General features: G+C 37.5%; 1 protein-coding gene across 1 annotated transcript in view; it reads right to left on the bottom strand.

The window, feature by feature from the left end:
• The window catches only part of LOC145996588 (receptor-type tyrosine-protein phosphatase S-like), a 183,369-nt gene that overhangs the window by 63,818 nt on the left and 101,738 nt on the right, over positions 1-17,813 (bottom strand). The window contains exons 20-24 of the mRNA XM_083133125.1: positions 17,571-17,776; positions 14,848-15,050; positions 4,146-4,287; positions 2,566-2,849; positions 987-1,057 (exon numbers count right to left, since the gene is read on the bottom strand). Of these exons, the coding sequence (XP_082989251.1) occupies positions 987-1,057; positions 2,566-2,849; positions 4,146-4,287; positions 14,848-15,050; positions 17,571-17,776 (906 nt within the window). The remainder of the gene's footprint in view (positions 1-986; positions 1,058-2,565; positions 2,850-4,145; positions 4,288-14,847; positions 15,051-17,570; positions 17,777-17,813) is intronic.

Raw genomic sequence — 17,813 nt, 5'->3', positions numbered from 1 at the left:
TAACCTCTCTCTACAGCAACATCTCTCATGCCCATGGCCTATGCTCTACCAAATCATTCCTTAACAGCCAACCCAAACCACACAGTCCCAGCACCCTTCCTGATTCAACCAGCCAACCTTGTACTTACCTTCAACAACTTCCACTTTCGAGACCAGCACTGCAAATATGTGGCACAGCCATGGGCAACAAAATGGCTCCCTCTTATGCCAACCTGTTCATGGGTAAGCTGGAACAAGGAGTTCCTAGACTCCCAATCACAGAATCACTTGTCTGCTAAGATTCATTGATGAACAAACAACCCTGGGTTTGTCCCAAAAGATATTCCTGGTGTCAGGATCACTTTGAAGGATGGGGAGGAGGGAGTGAAGGGTGTGTTTGATCTTCATGAGGGTGGTATTGGGTGATCAATGCAGGCAGGAGGTTGTTTTTTTGGATCTTTTGGTCTGGATGTTGGAAGTTGCTCTTGTGATTTGTTTGTGATTAGGGTGGAGGGATAGCCACAATTGATTAGGGCTTGGTGCAGACATAGGTTGTAGCTTTGGCAGAATGAAGGGGATGAATTGAAGTGTTGGCTTCTGAAAGCTAGGGTTAACAACCACATGAGGCTCTGTCTACTAAAGATTAATTAGCTTTTCCCATGTAATATAGGAGAATATTAGCAATATTCAATAAGTTAATAGCATAAACAGGTCATGTGATATCTTCGAATATGTTGAAACCCAAGCCATGAAGTAGTTAGCCATTTATGAGGAATAATTGCTCATAGTAGCTCAATAAAAAGCAAAAAATTGGTTCCAAAGTTGGACCTGTACATTCCATTACAGTACACCAAACTGAGCAATGTCAATTTACCACAATTTTCATAACTTAGGTGAACATGTGTATTTTAAATGATTAATGTATAATTATGTATGTTTAATTTTGATATATAACATACATTAGTAACTGCCTTATGTAATAACTGTAAATATTATTAAAATAATACCTATAGTCTGTTGTGTTGGCATGTCTGTTAAACACTGTTCTTCGCACGATTTCTTTTGCTTCTGCCTTTTTCTGAAAGGAAATCAAACATAATTGGGTTTATAAATAAATAAAAACTGTATGACACATATGTGACATGCTTTTCATTTAGAACAGTCTACTCATTCATATGTAAAATGTAAAATTAAGATTGACAAAGCAGTGAGTGAATGAAAAGAAAAGCATACGGTGAGGGTAATTAATCTAGTAGATTTCTGCATCTAGGATTGCAAAAGTATGCTGCACTTTAGCTTAGACTCATTGCTAATCTAGATATATTTTCAAGTCTGAATTAGTCTCTCTGCTCAAGAGAAAGAACCTTTGGGATGTACGTACATGCAGGAGGCTATTGTCAAAGTTCCTTCATTCGTAAACTTGGTGATGCAGTAAGTATGCACAGAGTAATTGAATCTTCATTTACCAGAAGATGTTTATAACTTTTAGGCTTTCAGCAGACAAGAAACCGCTGCTCTTCATCTGCAAGTGTGTGGGAGGCGCCATCTTTAAAATTTCAAAAATGTTGCTTTGAAACTCACTTGATCAGTGTTACAGTCTTGAGGTCATTTTGATTCCTCAAGTAAATTTGAGGTGTGTACAGTCCATCATATAATTTTTGTCAGACACTTTTAAGGTTTTTGTTTGATTCTGCTTCATAGTTTTCACACAAGAATAATTCATTAAACAACACTTTAAATCATGTGGATAGTTATCATTATTTTAAAGCCAAAAAAAATACTTTCTAGCTACTACTTATTATAAATGTAGTGGTTCATTATGAGAGCAGTTTTTCTCTCTCCTCAACAGTAAACCTGGATGTTCACAGAGATAAAACTGAAACAACTTGATCATATAACTGTGTGCGTATCCTTGCGAACAATAACTTCCAAATTCAAGGAAGCAGGGGTGCCAACTTACGTGGCTTGAGCCACCCAATATTTTGTCAATTATTATGTTTTATTTTAGAAAGTAGTTTCCGCATTTAAAAAAACAAATGTTTCATTATACATCTGAACAATTTGCACAGTTTAATTACTGACTGAGTTTCATCAATATGTTTCATAAAAATCACCAACATGACACTTTTCAGTGTATATTTGCACTATCTATGGTTACATTGTTAATAGGAAAGACGATAAGGGCTTTTAACCAGGATGAGCATTGACAGGCATTAAAACCTCTCAAAATAGGCAGAAAAAAGTACCGAAAATACAAGATAACCACTACAATTTGATAATCAGCAATTTTTTTCATTTTCCTAGATTAGGCATTTAAAAAGCAGGTATATTCGAAATAGGCACTTATGACTAAAATAGAGAAGAACAGCCACTAAAAAATTCATGTATTCATCTCAGAAATGGCCTACATTTCTGCCCAAGACACTTAAGGGCAAATACTCAGCCTACTCTTGTCATATATTATTGCATAGAATTATAAAACAAATTTCCGAGTTCAGCCCACCCAATGTTTTTCAAAAGTTGGCACCACTGCAAGGAAGCAAGTAATTCATTTAGAATTTAAAGAGCTGTTTCTATACCAATTACCTGTAAAGAACAGAGCCAACTATAGCAGCTGCGATGCATATTATAACAATTATGCCCACCACAATTCCTACAGGTGATCCACCAATTATTGGTTGATTTCCGAGCACAACTTCCTTGTCTGCCACCTGGCGGCTGAACATGATATCATCTTCAAATTTATTCATGGTGATGATTGTAACTTTATATCGGTAGCCATCATTCAAAGGTGGATTGTAAAACAATCCATATCGACCTTCTATCACAACATCAGTTCCTACAGTAAATAATTCTTCTTTCTCTCCAGGCTGGAATGAAAATATTTTGTGTTTTAATTTATACTAAGCATGGCTGTACATTTTGTAATAGTGTTTAAATGTTTCAAACAAAAAATAGTAGGGGTGGGCAGATTGATTGGTATCTAATCAATATTGGCTGATTTAAGGGATATTGGTGCTTAAGTTTACCAGTAAAATTATTGATAATAACAATTTAATAAATTATAAATAGCTATAAATTTGTGCAAAAGTCTGCAATTTTATTACTACTACTATTATTATTATTATTAAGAATATACTTCTCTACAACGTTTTAGAAAGCTCATCAATCTCATCATGACAGATGATGATTAGACAAAACAAAACATAATAGAACATGCATATCCTGCATCAGGGGCATAGATAGAATTGTCCTCCATGGATGGCTCATGGATTATAACCAAGTCCATTTTTAAAACGTTTTACATAATTAAATGAAGGTATATTATGTGTGTGGGGGGATCATTAAGTTAATGTAAAATTTAGAAATATCATACAAATACTACAGTTTATTTCTATATCTTCTAAAACATCTCTTAAAGTGTTAACTGACTGCTACTGACACCATCCCTTAATACACACTCCATACTGCTTTTGATCATACAAATATTTATATATCATAAAAAAAAATCACAATATTCAATCATAGTGCCTACTGTACATTCCACTCCTGGCCAAAGCAAATAAAACTCCCCTTCGATCCCAAAACATGGGAGCTGTTGACCTTTAATGCAGATGTGGAAGGAATGTGGATGATTATATCAAAGTTACAAATTTCTGTCTGAAGGGGATGCCACAACAGGGGGAGCGAAGGTACAGATAAAGAAGCTCTGCTATAGAACTTTCTAAATAAAGTCTAGAGAGAATCTTTAATTAATTGCAACTAAAGTGGAAGACAGAAATGGATTCAATGCCAATTTCACAAATGGAACTGCACTTGTAATGAAATCATATGAAATAATGAATGTGCAGATGGTTGTCAAATCTCATAGCCTTCAACTTAAACAATATGCTTATTAGAACGTATTTTGGTGGTAAAACAGGATGTGGTGGAGAACGTAAATACTGAAAATAGTGCTCAGGTATCCCCAAAATTATTTCTATTAAGTTCGTTGGCCACCCCTATTTCACAAAATTCCAAAGAGGATTGTGGGTGCCGAAAAAATTAACTTCATAAAAAAATAAAACAGTTTCACACATAACTCAGGACTCCATTTCAGTATATTAGTAGTAGTTCTTGAATCTAAATTGAATATAATTTTTAAATGATCTGTTTTGTGAACCAACCTCAATTTCACCAGCAACATAGGAATTGTCCAAATCAACACCCTTGAAGACTTCAGATCTTATAGCTTCATTGAAAATTGTAGAGTTAGATGTTACAACTTTATCACTTGTATCCACTGCACTTATCACTACAAAATATGCACTGCAAAAAACAAAGCTTATTTTAACAATATGTTCCAAGAACCAGTAGCTGCACAAACAGTTCTGTCTCAATGCTTTGATATTAACACGTTCAGTACAAATAAGGAGAATATAAGAAAAGGAGAACATAAATATGAATATATACAAAATAAAATTATAATAATTCATCTAAGTTTTACATTTTAATCGTACCCAGTCAATTTACAATCTTACTATTTAACAATTCAAGTTACAGTCATAGACAGGCTGATATGAAATTTTTCCAACACCCAATCATAGACATGAAGATGAATTATTTATTCACCTTTCTATTTGATGTTATGATCACAGCTTGCACCCATTTCAGTTGCAAAGGGAACAGTGTATTTACAAATTTATTTCATCAAACTAGGATTCACTGGATAAAAAATATATACGAGGGGCATACTATAATGATTTACACTTTATTTTTTTTTTTCAGGTCCCATGGTCCACCATTTGAGAAGTGAGGACTGGCATATGAAGCTACGAGTCAAGTCTATAGATTGCAGGCAGCAGTGCCCAAAAAGGATTCCTGGTGTTCACACAGCAGCACGTTCCATACATCATTGTCAGCGGACTATTGGACAACATGGAAAGTGATTATAATGCTCAACGTTGGACAAGTTGGTTTCTATGGAGAGAGGGTGTGACCACAGCAGAGATTTACAGATGATTGGAAGCAGTGTGTGGTGAACATGCACCTTCATGGAAAACCATTTACAATTGGGTGGAAGGCTCGAAAACAGGATGCACGTCAACATAAAGAGAGACAAGTTCTGTAAGGAAAGTGACTGTGACAACACCAAGAAACATTACACGGGTGGACCAAGTCATTCTTGAGAACAGGTTCTCTGAAATGGAGGCGACCACTGGCCTGTCCAGAAACACCCTGCAGCGAATCGTGCACGATCACCTTAATATGGGAAAAGTGTTCGCCAGATGGGTAAAAGGAGTGCTCCTGCAACACGACAACGCACGCTCCCACACCAGTTGGGAATCAACCACGGCCATTGCTGAAATGGGGTTCGAGGTCCTGCCACACCCCATGTACTCTCATCTATAAATCTCTGCTGTGATTACACCCTCTCTCCATAGAAACCAACTTGTCCAACGCTGACCATTATAGTCGCTTTCCATGTTGTCCAATAGTCTACTGACAATGATGTACGGAACGTGCTGCTGTGTGAACACCAGCAATCCTTTTTGGGCACTGCTGCCTGCAATCGGTAAACTAGATTCATTGCTTCATATACCAGTCCTCGCTTCTCGAATGGTGGACCATGGGACCTGAAAAAAAATAAAGTGTAAATCATTATAGTATGCCCCTCGTATATATAACAGAATATCAGATAGCAGTAAATTATAAATTACCTATGGAAATTTAAGAGTGATATATATATGGGTCAGTCAGTGGATACCTTGTATATCTTGACATGTAGATGGCATGTCTCCATGAAATTAATGCCACTGGAAGGTTGTTCCATTGTCACCTGGTAGATGGCAGTTGCATTGCAGACTTGTGTGAAGAAGTGCTAGTGTGAAACATGTGAAGTACAGATGTGCAGATACTTGCCATCTGACATATCATAGAGGCCAGTAAGAAAACGCAGCAAGCAGTCGTACGTTTCCTGGTGACAGAAGGCTCTAGTACATGATACATTCACCATCGAAGGATAGCAATGTATGGAAAATATTGTTTATCTCTGTCGCGGGTGAATGAGTGCAGTCGAAGGTTTTGCGAAGGAAGAATGCTACTGCAGGAGAATCCACGACTTGGACCATCTGTCACTGTTGCAAATTATGACCACATCCAACGTATGAATGACATCATTCAAGAATATCGACGGTGTACAGTGAAGCATGCTGCACAGACTACAGGGGTAAGTCGTCATAGCACGGTGTTTATGATTATGAAACCTCCATGATATACCGGACGGTAAGTCCCTGCGGGTCTCCACTTCACATGACTCACACTCGTACTGCTTCACATAAGTCTGTAGCGTGACTGCTATCTACTGGGCAACAATGGAACCCCCATCCAGTTGCAGGAGTTTCAAGAAGCCGCGGCATCTACACGTTGAGATATATTAGGTGACCTGCTTTCCACTGACTGACCCTTATAATTAGGGGTGTGCGAGGCACAATTTTCTTGGTCGGGACAGAATCAGGACAGGAATTGTCTTTAAATTCCGACATTCAGGACAGAAAAAATTCACACTGTCCCAACAAAGATGGGAAATTTTCAGGACGGAAAATGTTAGAAATTTCCCGAAGCTCTGGAAATCTCGAATTCTGCACATCATTTTCACCTTAAGTGATTGTTTTTTGCATTTCTAGAATATAAACTAACAATTTTCGATAAGTTACAGTTGAGAATTAATGACTTTTTAAAATGGCCATTTGGTATTTCCTGACTGCTTGGGATCTCGAAAAGTTAGGAAGTCATTCCCCAAAGTCAAGATCAGGACAGGATTTTTTTCCCCGATCGCGGTCTCGTCTTTTCGGGATCTTGCACACCCCTACTTATAATAATCATAAATCTACCAATAAACCAATATATCGATATTCACTTATCAGCCAATACCAAAAACAGGTTTTACATGTATATATTGTGGACAGAGAAGGAGACCTTGAAAGAATAGGAATGCAGGTGCGACTTCCAATCAGACAATATCATTGCTGAGTCATGAAAAGTGTGAGACATTAGTTTGGAGAAAGTCGTGGCTGATCAGGAGTTCCTTTTGAGTGGAAAGAGAAGGTGGTGCCAGAAGAGATGGGAACGAATTGGATCATGGAGATGAAATTAAGGTAAGTGAGAGAGTTCTTCTTCCTGCAAATGTTCATGGTCTGCAAGATTACAGTGCTCACAATAAAGAAAATATTAGACAATCAACGGAGAGTGTCCAGGGTGGCTACAAACAAGCAGAAATGAAATTCCCTGACTTTTCCAGGTTTTCCAGGACAAAACTTACATTTTTCCCTGACAATTACAAACTAAACTAAATCGATGTTTTTGCAAATAGAAATAATAAACTCACACAGATCCACATATGGTCTTGTTAAGTACCAATATCATCTTCTATGAAATTGACTTAATTTCTCTATTCTCTATGATTTGAATTCAAACTGCAAAATAGTGAATTTGGAAAATTATTACAATTCACAAGCTAGGGAAGGATTACGGAATTTTGTCATACGCAGTAAGTTTAAAATAAAATACTTGATTATTTTTAAAGTTACGACTAAATGAGATAAGAGTGAAGAGTGAATGATTAAGAAATACAATTTATAATTTATCAGTCTCCTTATTCATTCTCGGTATTACATGTTGATATTTCCACTGAGGTTTGGAACCCTCTGCTTGCAAGTACCATGAGTGCAGATTCATTTTTCAATGCATAAAGCTACTTCTCTTCTCTGTAAAGCAAACAACTTAACTCTTGCATATAAGTGAAACAATTGAATCGAACAAAATAAAGTGTCATATTTCCTTACATTATCAATGGGATTTCTGCTTCAGTACAGTATATCCAAGTGAAGTATTGTGAAACTGACAACATGCAGTTATACCATTAATGCTAACGAAAAGGGTAAATAGGTATTAGAAATTAAAAGCAAGGAATTTATAGAATTGCATTGTATAGGTACCTGATTTAGCTAAACAAACATTAAAACAGGAACACACTAATAATAAAAGCTTCTGAAACTTCATATACGAGGGGCATCCTGAAAAAAGCTCCAATTGTGCCTATACGCAGCACTAGTGGTCACACACACATGCAGGCAGGAAGAAGTGGCATGTAGCTGTAATCTGTTAAAGTTGCAATGCATCTGTTTTAGGACAGTTTATTTTATTTTCACACCACGCTCAGAATTTGGCACAGAGCTACCAAGAATCGTGTGAGGTGTGCAGACCGGACGTTGTGAGTGATAGCATGGTCAGACGATGGTGCAGAAAATTCACGGAAGGCCAATCGAATGTGCACAACCCCATACAGCTGAGTACACATGGGCCCTTTGCACCACTTCAGGTGAGAGATCTTAGACCACTCCCTGTACAGCCCTGGCCTTGAATGTACAGACTTTCATCTCTTTGTTTGACTGAAGAGGTTTCTGGCAGGGCAAGGATTTGACAGCTACATTGTGGTAGAGATAGTTCCAGTCTTTGCTGTCAGACACATATACCATGGCCATACAAAAATTAGTGCCATGCTACGACAAATGCCAGAACAACGGTGGAGATTATGCCGAAAATTAGTTATGACTCACTGTTACTAATACAATAAATTACAACTTATATTCTTGTTTTATTTATGCCTAATCGGTAGGGACCTTGATATTTTGTTATTTTTTTTTAAAAAAAATTGTGTATTTTCTTATTTTTTTTATTTTTTTACTATACGGTGTTATTTTTCCCAAAATTCACATTTTCATTTTAGCGCATTTTATGGCAAATATCTGAAATTATACCTTCATGGTGTTTTTAAACTACTGTTTCAAATTGTAAGTCACATGGCTTACGCCTCTTCGTGAGATTTGATATCTTGAAATTTATTTTGGGAAAGTTATTTTCCATACACCTTTTTTAATTTTAAGGTAAGGATTTTAGATAATGGAATTTTCCCCGTATATACTGAAGGGTGCATAATGACCATAAGTGGCGACGCACCCAAAAAATTAAAATCAATCAATCTCTCGTGACAGATACCGATATATTATGGCACCAAAAATTGGTATTATCTTTTTTTAACTTGTTAGTGTTACGTTTCCCAAAATTCGCGTTTTTGTTTTAGAACATTTATCTGCCAAATATATCGAAACTTAATACTTCATTGTGCTTTTAAACTATTATTTTAAATTGTAGGTCACATGGTCTACTTATTTTCGTGACAGTTTGATATGTTGGAACAGATTTTTGAGGAAGTAAAAGTAAAGTGCTCCCCTGCACTTTTCCATGAAGGTGTATAGTAGGGGTGTGGAGTTAGGGCCCCACACTTTCTTGATCACGGCTGAAGGTAGGGGTGATGTGATCAGCACCACGCTCCTGGCTACCTTTATCCCTCAAAGTTTCCTCAAGGTACCAGCTTCATATGATGCTGGGTGGGTGCCGAAGCAGTTTGAATAGGTGGAAAACATCCCGGTTCTCCTCCGCAGAGGATCGAACCCGGGTCTCTCGCATAGTATTCAGACGCCCTAACGAATGAGCTCCATTATTACTCGCTCGGCAAATGCGCATTTAGCTTGGTAATTCAAAACATATCTCGCGCGACAAATACTGAAGATGTGGCTCCCGTGTGACGGTAGATACGCACTCGATCTCCTGTTAGAACCCTGCTCTGTGACGCAAATGGTTTTGATAGAAGTTGAAAAAATCGTGAGAAATACACGATTTAATGTGGCTGTCGGAATTATTCCATGTACGTATAACTCTATAGTTTACTCTTGTGTAAAATGTTGGAAAACTTGCATGTTCTATGTACACAAACATGTCCTACAAAAGACAATAATGTTGGATTTCATTGGATTTTTCGTTTTTTTAGGACATTTCTTTAAAAAAATCGCTAAAAACGCCAACAATTCGCATTTTATGCCAAATTATTTTGATATTTCGAACGGGCGAAAAATGTGTCCAGACATCACTGCACATTCCTAAACATAACTTCGCAGCAATTACCATTTTTCACGGTTTTTACGTTTGCGAAAAATCAATGTCCCTACTAATTGGAAATTACTTTCTGGCCTCCCCTCGTATAAATCAGTAGATGGAAAGTGAACATTTAGCAAGGCTGGCAGAGAAAAGCCAATTCTTGAAGAAAGTGATTTGCTTTTATGATTGAATGATTCAAGTAAATATGACATTAAAATATTTACGTATTTATTATTAGTATTTTTTTCATAATATTGGACATTAACTTCACTCAGTGAGAGATTAATGACCATCTATCATGAGTTTAAATAGACAGGACAGAGAGTGGCATTAATTTCATTGCAATACTAGTGTTGCAGTAAATTTGAGGTTGGGAGCATGCACTTGCCAAATTTTATAACGTTCACCAATGCTGATTTATGTTTCAGTTTTTCGTGATAGTATTCAATATATATCCCGTTTGGTTGGATTCTTCTTGATATCTAAGAATAGTAGAATGTCATTGTAAACGTATGTTAACTTGTGCGAAACCAGTAATACGTCAGGATGAAGAAAGAAAACCTTCGTAAGCACTGCTACATTAAATAAGGTGAAGTTAGCCAGAAGAGTAATAAAATTCCAGCAACATATTTGCAGTCTAAAGCTCTTCTTGTTTATGCATTCGATTTTTGTTGGATGTTGCACTCCATGCAATTTATGTCGCATGTTGTAGTGAGATACTTTGTCGGGTGGAGATATTCGACAAAAATCGTATGTATCAATGGAACCTATTTGTTTCCATGTTTCTTCAGTTTGACCAACAAAATGCCTTACTACGACGTCCGACAACTATCGGACGGCGCCACCCGCTCTTATCCCCTCCATCTGTTGACAAGTCCCCTTACTACTCCCATACGGACAAGAAAAAATGATAACTCAATGCATTTTCCACGTAATATTTAGATGCTTAACCTTTACTCCCCCGATGATACCATATGGTATTATCAGAGTAAAGTCGTACTCACCCGATGATACCATATGGTATTATCAGAGTAAGGTCGTACTCACCCGATGGTACCATATGGTATCATGGTGCTGATTACGAAGGGTGCGTTCCGAAAGTCTTAACGAAACAAACGCATTCCACGAAAATAACTGGGCTAGTGAATCTGGTGAAACCAGTTATTTTACAGACTTATGGGACACTCTAGGCGAAAGCGCAGGCGCAGCGTTTTGTTTAGAGAAAGTTTCCGCATGGCGCCAGCGGAAGGAATGTTCTTATGGCAAAAATAAACTCTACTGTGGACACTGTTACTCGTTTTAATCACATTCTAAGAACGGTCAAGGCATACTCGTCTTGTGCATGTTGCTTCATATCGCTATCTGTTAAAATTATAATACATTTTCCGAACTAGTACAGTTTGAATCCATCAGCATGCGCTTTGTCTGCAAGGAGCAGACGATTTTCACGGAACAAACCAGCCTCCTGGCCCGTGCGTTTGGTGAATCTCGTTCTTGCACGAAACGCACGGAATTCGACTTTTGGGACAGCATAATGAAACTCACGAAACGCACGGAAGCACTTATGGAACGGCCAGTTACCATAACTCGTTTAACGCGTTAAACTCGTGCGACTTTCGGAACGGGCCCGAAATGAATGTGCTTTTTGGACCTTCATAGTATTATGTTTGGGTGGAAACTCTGACACAGGTCTGGAGCAAGCCTGGGAAATTCATATTGATGACCAACCTCCCCCCTCTCCGCAACATATCTATGCCACATTTCCGAACGAATTTTCACATTTTGGCTCATTATTCAACTTTTGTGGCACCCAGGAACATGAAACATGTTTCAATCTCTTGAGAAATCCATTCTTTGAAAATAATACTAAAGTTCGCGTCTTCTTCCCAAATAGCGGGAGAAGAGGGGGGCAAACTCCAAATTTTTATGTTTTTTTCATTGAAATTTGGGGGTCGCGCCCCCAAACCCCCCTTACTCGATTCGGCGTTCTGAATTGTACACGGTTGCATACCCTGATGCGTTAGCTGCAAAACAAAACTTTTCCGAAGTAGATTGCTCTCATAGTGCCCCAGTTATAACAATTTTCTGAGCAATATGCAAATTACCTATTTTTCGTAAAAAACAGAGTTTCATATTTTGGCTTATTATTAAATTGTATGGCATCCAAGAACATGAAACATGTTTCATTCTCTTTGGAAACGTCCATTATTTGAAGAGAATACTAAGGTTTGCGCCTTCTCACTAAAATAGTGGGAGAAGGGGCAAACTCCAGATTTTTTTTCATTGAAATTCACGGGTTGCGCCCTCCCCCAAGCCCCTCTTCCTCAGTCCGGCTTTCTGAATTGTACACGGTTGCATACCCTGATGCTTTAGCTGCAAAACAAAACTTATCCGAAGTAGATTTCTCCCATAGTACCCTAGTTATAACAATTTACCTCCAAAAATGCAAATTACCTATTTTTCGTAAAAGAAATCACATTTTGGCTTATTATTCAACTTGTATGGCACCAATGAACATGAAACATGTTGCGTTCTCTTCAGAAATGTCAATTCTTTGAAAAGAATACTAAAGTTTGCGTCCTCTCTCCAAAATAGCGGGGGAAGAGGGGGCAAAAAATTCGGAGGACGTGCCCCCCAAGGCCCCCTCCTCGGTCCGGTGTTCTGAATTGTACACGGTTGCATGCGCTGATATTTTAGCTGAAAAACAAAAGTAATCCGAAGTAGATTGCTCCCATAGTGCCCGAGTTATAACAATTTTCCTCCAAAGAGTGTTCGAATTTGAAATTCCCGCCGAGAAGCCAGGGCGAGAGAAATTTCTCTCTCTCTCTCTCTCTCCTCCTGCCATCACTGGTTTCTGCCGCCGTGGTTGTGTTGCGCATAAAAGGGCCCTTAAAGTTGAGGCCGAAACTTAGGAACGAGATTTCCTGTTCCCGTGCAGAGTTCCATAACGATATCTTTAAATAAATATATAAATTTTTAAAAAAAATAGTCAATGAAGACGAAATTCCCTGACATTTCCCTGACTTTTTTTGACACCTCAAATTCCCTGACTTTTCCCGGTTTTCCAGGTTTTCCAGGTTTGTCGCCACCCTGGTGTCTCTCTGGGTCACCAATAAGATAATGTCAACAATACACATACAAACAGTTATAATAATGTAATTGATAACCTAATATATCTCAAAAAGTTACCTATAGAATGACCAAAAAATTCTTAAAAAATGACCCAAAAATTTTAAAAAATAACATAATTGACTGATTGATTAATATGCTTTATTTTAATTCGCTTCTTGTGCCACTTTTCGCTAATTTGCGAAGATGAGGATGAGTGATGAGATGATGAAATTGATGAATGGACACTCACAAACATCCATGTCCAGGCCAGGTTTCAAACCCAGGACCCCCTGGTGTCATAGCACGATGTGCTAACCATTCCACCATGGGGGCCGGCAAAAAAAAGAAAAAAATGACATAAAAATAATTCTCGCTCTGAAGATGAAAACTTAATTTTTACATAAATTACAAGAAGATAGTTGAATAATTGAAAGCAAAACATTGATTGGTGGATTATACTATTGAAGCTAAAGGATAAAAGCTGCTAAGTGTTTTTGTATAAATTATTAATCTTCTTTCAGAGTAAAACTTCCACGATACACTAGTCGGCTAGCATCTGAAAGTATAGTTGTGTTTCACATCAGATTATATACATATTTTTAAATATTGTTACTAATTTTACTGTAACTCTTTCGCTGCGGAATTCTCTGGCACACAATATCCCTTGGCTGCGTAATTAAATTTGAAAATATATATATTTTTTTATAAAAAAATAATTTTCACAATTACATTGCATTATATATGAGAGAGAACTTACAAAAGTCTTTCCTTGCACTGGAAAACCATTCTGTAGTCCCTGGTGGTATGATATTTTGAAAAATTTTGAAATTCCCGCACCTAGATCAATGCTGTTTTGCACTCTGCTCCATGATGTTATGGACGGCGGTACAAATTCTTCATCAGACACTACACAATCACTGTCACCACTTGAAGTCTCATAACAACTGTCGATATTATCGTCACAACTTAATTCACCTTCTGATTCTGAATCGGCAAATAACAGTTGAGTAACATCATTATCAGACAAGTGTTGACGACTTGACGAAGCCATGTTGTTTACATTCGAACATGCATTTGAAACTGACATGTCAGAGCACTCGACGCTCGCATGTCAAAGAATTCTAAACGGAGGCGTAATTAGCGACATCATATGGATAAAAACAAAACTACAAGTTCAAATAGTTCAAAATACTATCAAAAGATGTCAGAAGGCTACTAAAAGCGACGTACTTTGGAATTGCGACACCCGCAGCGAGTGGAAGTATGAACTTGCAATAATGCGACTTCCGCGGAGCAAGACACCTGGCATGCTGTGCATAAAAGCGACGACCGCATGAAAGAGTTAAAACCACAGATTTAAGCGATAATAGAGGCCACCAAGGGAAACTCACAGTAGGCTTCACACAAAGTATTTTAAGTTTGCTGGAGGAAAAATAAACTTATCACAATAAATTACCGTATTTTGTATTAATGGCGAACTTGCTAAATGGACCATGTCAGGAAATTTATATATCTAAGTTATGCTAGCAAAAGCATTTAGAATTGATGAAACAACATGGGAGAAGAAAAAGCCTCAAAAATGAAGCAAAAATTCTCGAAAATGACCTAAAAGCCAATGAAGGCCAAAAAGGGGAAAAAATGCAAAATAAAAATAATGTTTCAATGGTTCTAACTGAAGGGAAGAGGGACTGATAGCAGGTTTAGCATTGTTTTTAAGGCTCAGAAAAAAATATGATTTGTCATCAACTTTCGAGCTCTAGCTATAATTTATATATTTCGTACCTTTCATCTGTAAGCCAATGGTGTGCTGCTGGTAACAAAATACTAAAACTGGTATTAGTGATAGTATTATTTTGAACTGTAACTTCTATTATTTCGGGAAAGAACACTCTCGTCTTTGTTGGAACTTGAGCAATTTCTCCTTTCTCTGTTGTCTGTCCGTACACTGTGACAGTGAAGTAAGTAGAAGGATCCAAACCAGTCACCTGTAAAAGTTAACCAAGCATTGTAGCGATATGATATATATATATATATATATATATATATATATATATATATATATATATATATATATATATATATATTCGCATATGAACATCATACAAAAGTGATGCTATTTATTCACACACACAGCTTGTAACTCCACATTCTGAGCAGAACATGTTTGACTTACTTGTCAGATAACAGGAATATGAGAGGAAACACAACATGCATAAAAATAAAAGTTTAAAGGTTCTGATATTTCGCCAGATTCATGTCAACATTGTCAAAAACGGAGTTAAAAATGGCTGATTGTCTATGGAAACATGTCCCACAGCTTCATACAGTACATCGTATATTTGACAGTCTTTGGAAAGTTACTTTTAAAAACTGAGTTACAGTTACTTGACTCAAAAAGTAACTGAGTTACTTATGTTAGAAAGTAACTCACAGTTACTGGTACTTGAAAAATAACATCTAAGATCAGAGTATGCAGGGTGTTCTTTCAATGAATTTACCACTAAATTTTGCAACGTAGTTTATTTTCCAAACTTTCCCAATAATTATATTTTGGCCACATATGAATGATTATTGCCATTCTAATATACAGGGTGAAAAATAACTTCCTATTAAATAATACATACAACTTTTGTATATAGCACCACATTTGCATGAAACAAAATGTATTGGAATCCCAGATATAGTAGAATTTAATTGCTTCTTTGTGTTTTCCCTTCACCGTGACAAGAGCAGCCCAAAATGACCCGATGTCTGATACATACATACATATTATTAAAAAAAGCATAACAGAAATGCATGTATAATAAATGTAACAATGATGTAAGCATTCTCAGCCTTCTTTAATTCAGTCTGTTTTTTATGGATTCTGCTACTTCTGTTATTGCACACAAGAGCTTATTTATTGTCAACGTAATGCACAGAAATTATGCACTTAAATAACTACTTCCACCATTGTATCAGTGATAACTATGGTACTAACTCAAATGGCAGTTTTAACTAAGGCTTTCCTCTTCATGACTTCATTCCTCTAAGCTTTCAGACCGGAGTGACAAGCAACATGAAGAATTCAAAAGAAGTGACAAGTGCCATGAGATGTTTCAATCTGAAGCAAAACATTCACCATGCATTCACGAAGTGACATGATCAAGTCACTGAGAAAATGGCTGCTCAAGCAACATACAAGCAACAAGTGACATAAGTAGAATCTTGAGTCTCTCTGGTTCAAAAGGTTCCATTGTTACCAAGAGTCTGCAGAGTCTTCTTCCAAGTAACACATGTTGCCTGTTGCTTGTCATGGAAATCTCCTTGAACACTTCTACATATTATTCTATAGCCTCACAAGTTAAGTCCCGATATGCGCAGATCGCTGCGAAGCACTTCCTATTACGTCATCCTCCCCACCACTCTTCTACGTACTAGTCTGGCCTTGAGAGTACGAGTGGTGCCAACTCAGCAAAATTAAGCTAAAACAAATATGACAAACAATTTTTACTATGTAGATTGACGATGCTGGCTCATATCAGTTTATCAGTGGTTCATTTGATTTAATCCAGTCTTTGAAAATGCGTGCGGTGTGCAGATCGTAAACTGTAGTATTACACACGTGCGTTAAGGTTTATAACGAAGAGAAACTACTCGGCGAATGACTTCATTTCTGAATGCGACATCGAGCAGTGACTTTTTTTTTTTTAAGCCGAATGGGGTGGTGGTTCTTTTGTTTATTGTACAACAATCGGTACAAGAAGGCAATCTGATAACATGCTTGCCTGTGTTCTTTTTTAAAGCATTGAAATGTTCTTGCTCTTTACTCTTGGCTGCATATTTTTGAAATGCAAAAATGAAATCATGCCGGGTCCAACGAAATCCACAATCTGCTTTGGAAAGCCCGTTAGAGGACAGGCCAGATAAATTATTTACAATGTTGCAACATATTTGCGAAATCAGGAGTTACATAAACTTAAGTATAATGTTGTTGAGTCCACAAGCCCCACCATGGCAGTATCTAAATGGATGGTTCCTCAAATCTTAAAAGAATTGGATTGGATTGATTTGTTGTTTTAAGTCCACTTCATGCACAGTAAGGCTAATCTGGACTGGGCCTACAGTTTAAAGTGGGATCTGAACCACTATGTGCCTCCACTGGGAATCGAACCCGGGACCCCTTGATTACAAGGCGACGATGCTGCCACTGCGCCATCGGGGAGGCAAAGTTTTAAAAGAAGGAAAAGAGTCGTTGGCAAAAGGTGAGCTGAATTTCTGTACTCCGACAGGTAGAAAACAGCCCAGGAAAAAGTGAATACAAATTTCTTTGAAAATCCTCAGACTATTCCGCTCCCTCCAGGTTGCAACACTGTGAACCAACGTCACTGCAAAGAATGGAGTGGGGAAATGTTGTGTGAGATGTGCAACAGCTATTTGCAGCATCTTGTTTTTAAACTTGTCGAGTTATAAGTTTACAACCCTTCCAGTTTCTCATTTTTGTACCCAAATCCTAATATCTTTACCTCATAGAGATAGGTCGGCTCATCATGTTCCACCTTCATTTCCCGGATGAGTGTTGTTGGTGCTTCCTTCAAACCACTCTTCCCAGGAACAGCTTCTACTTTGAAGAATCTTATATTTCCATGACTAAGATCAGGATGTTTCCAAGTCAGGGACATCTGATCGGCAGACACGGACATAACTTGCAGATCAATAGGTGGTGTGGGAGCTACAGAAACATAAATGTTGAGTTCACAGAGTGTGTC

The sequence above is a fragment of the Lepisma saccharinum genome, chromosome 12, assembly GCF_977018435.1.
Source record: "Lepisma saccharinum chromosome 12, izLepSacc3.1, whole genome shotgun sequence".
Classification (NCBI taxonomy): Eukaryota; Metazoa; Arthropoda; class Insecta; order Zygentoma; family Lepismatidae; genus Lepisma; species Lepisma saccharinum.
This window is presented reverse-complemented; position numbering and strand designations above follow the sequence as displayed.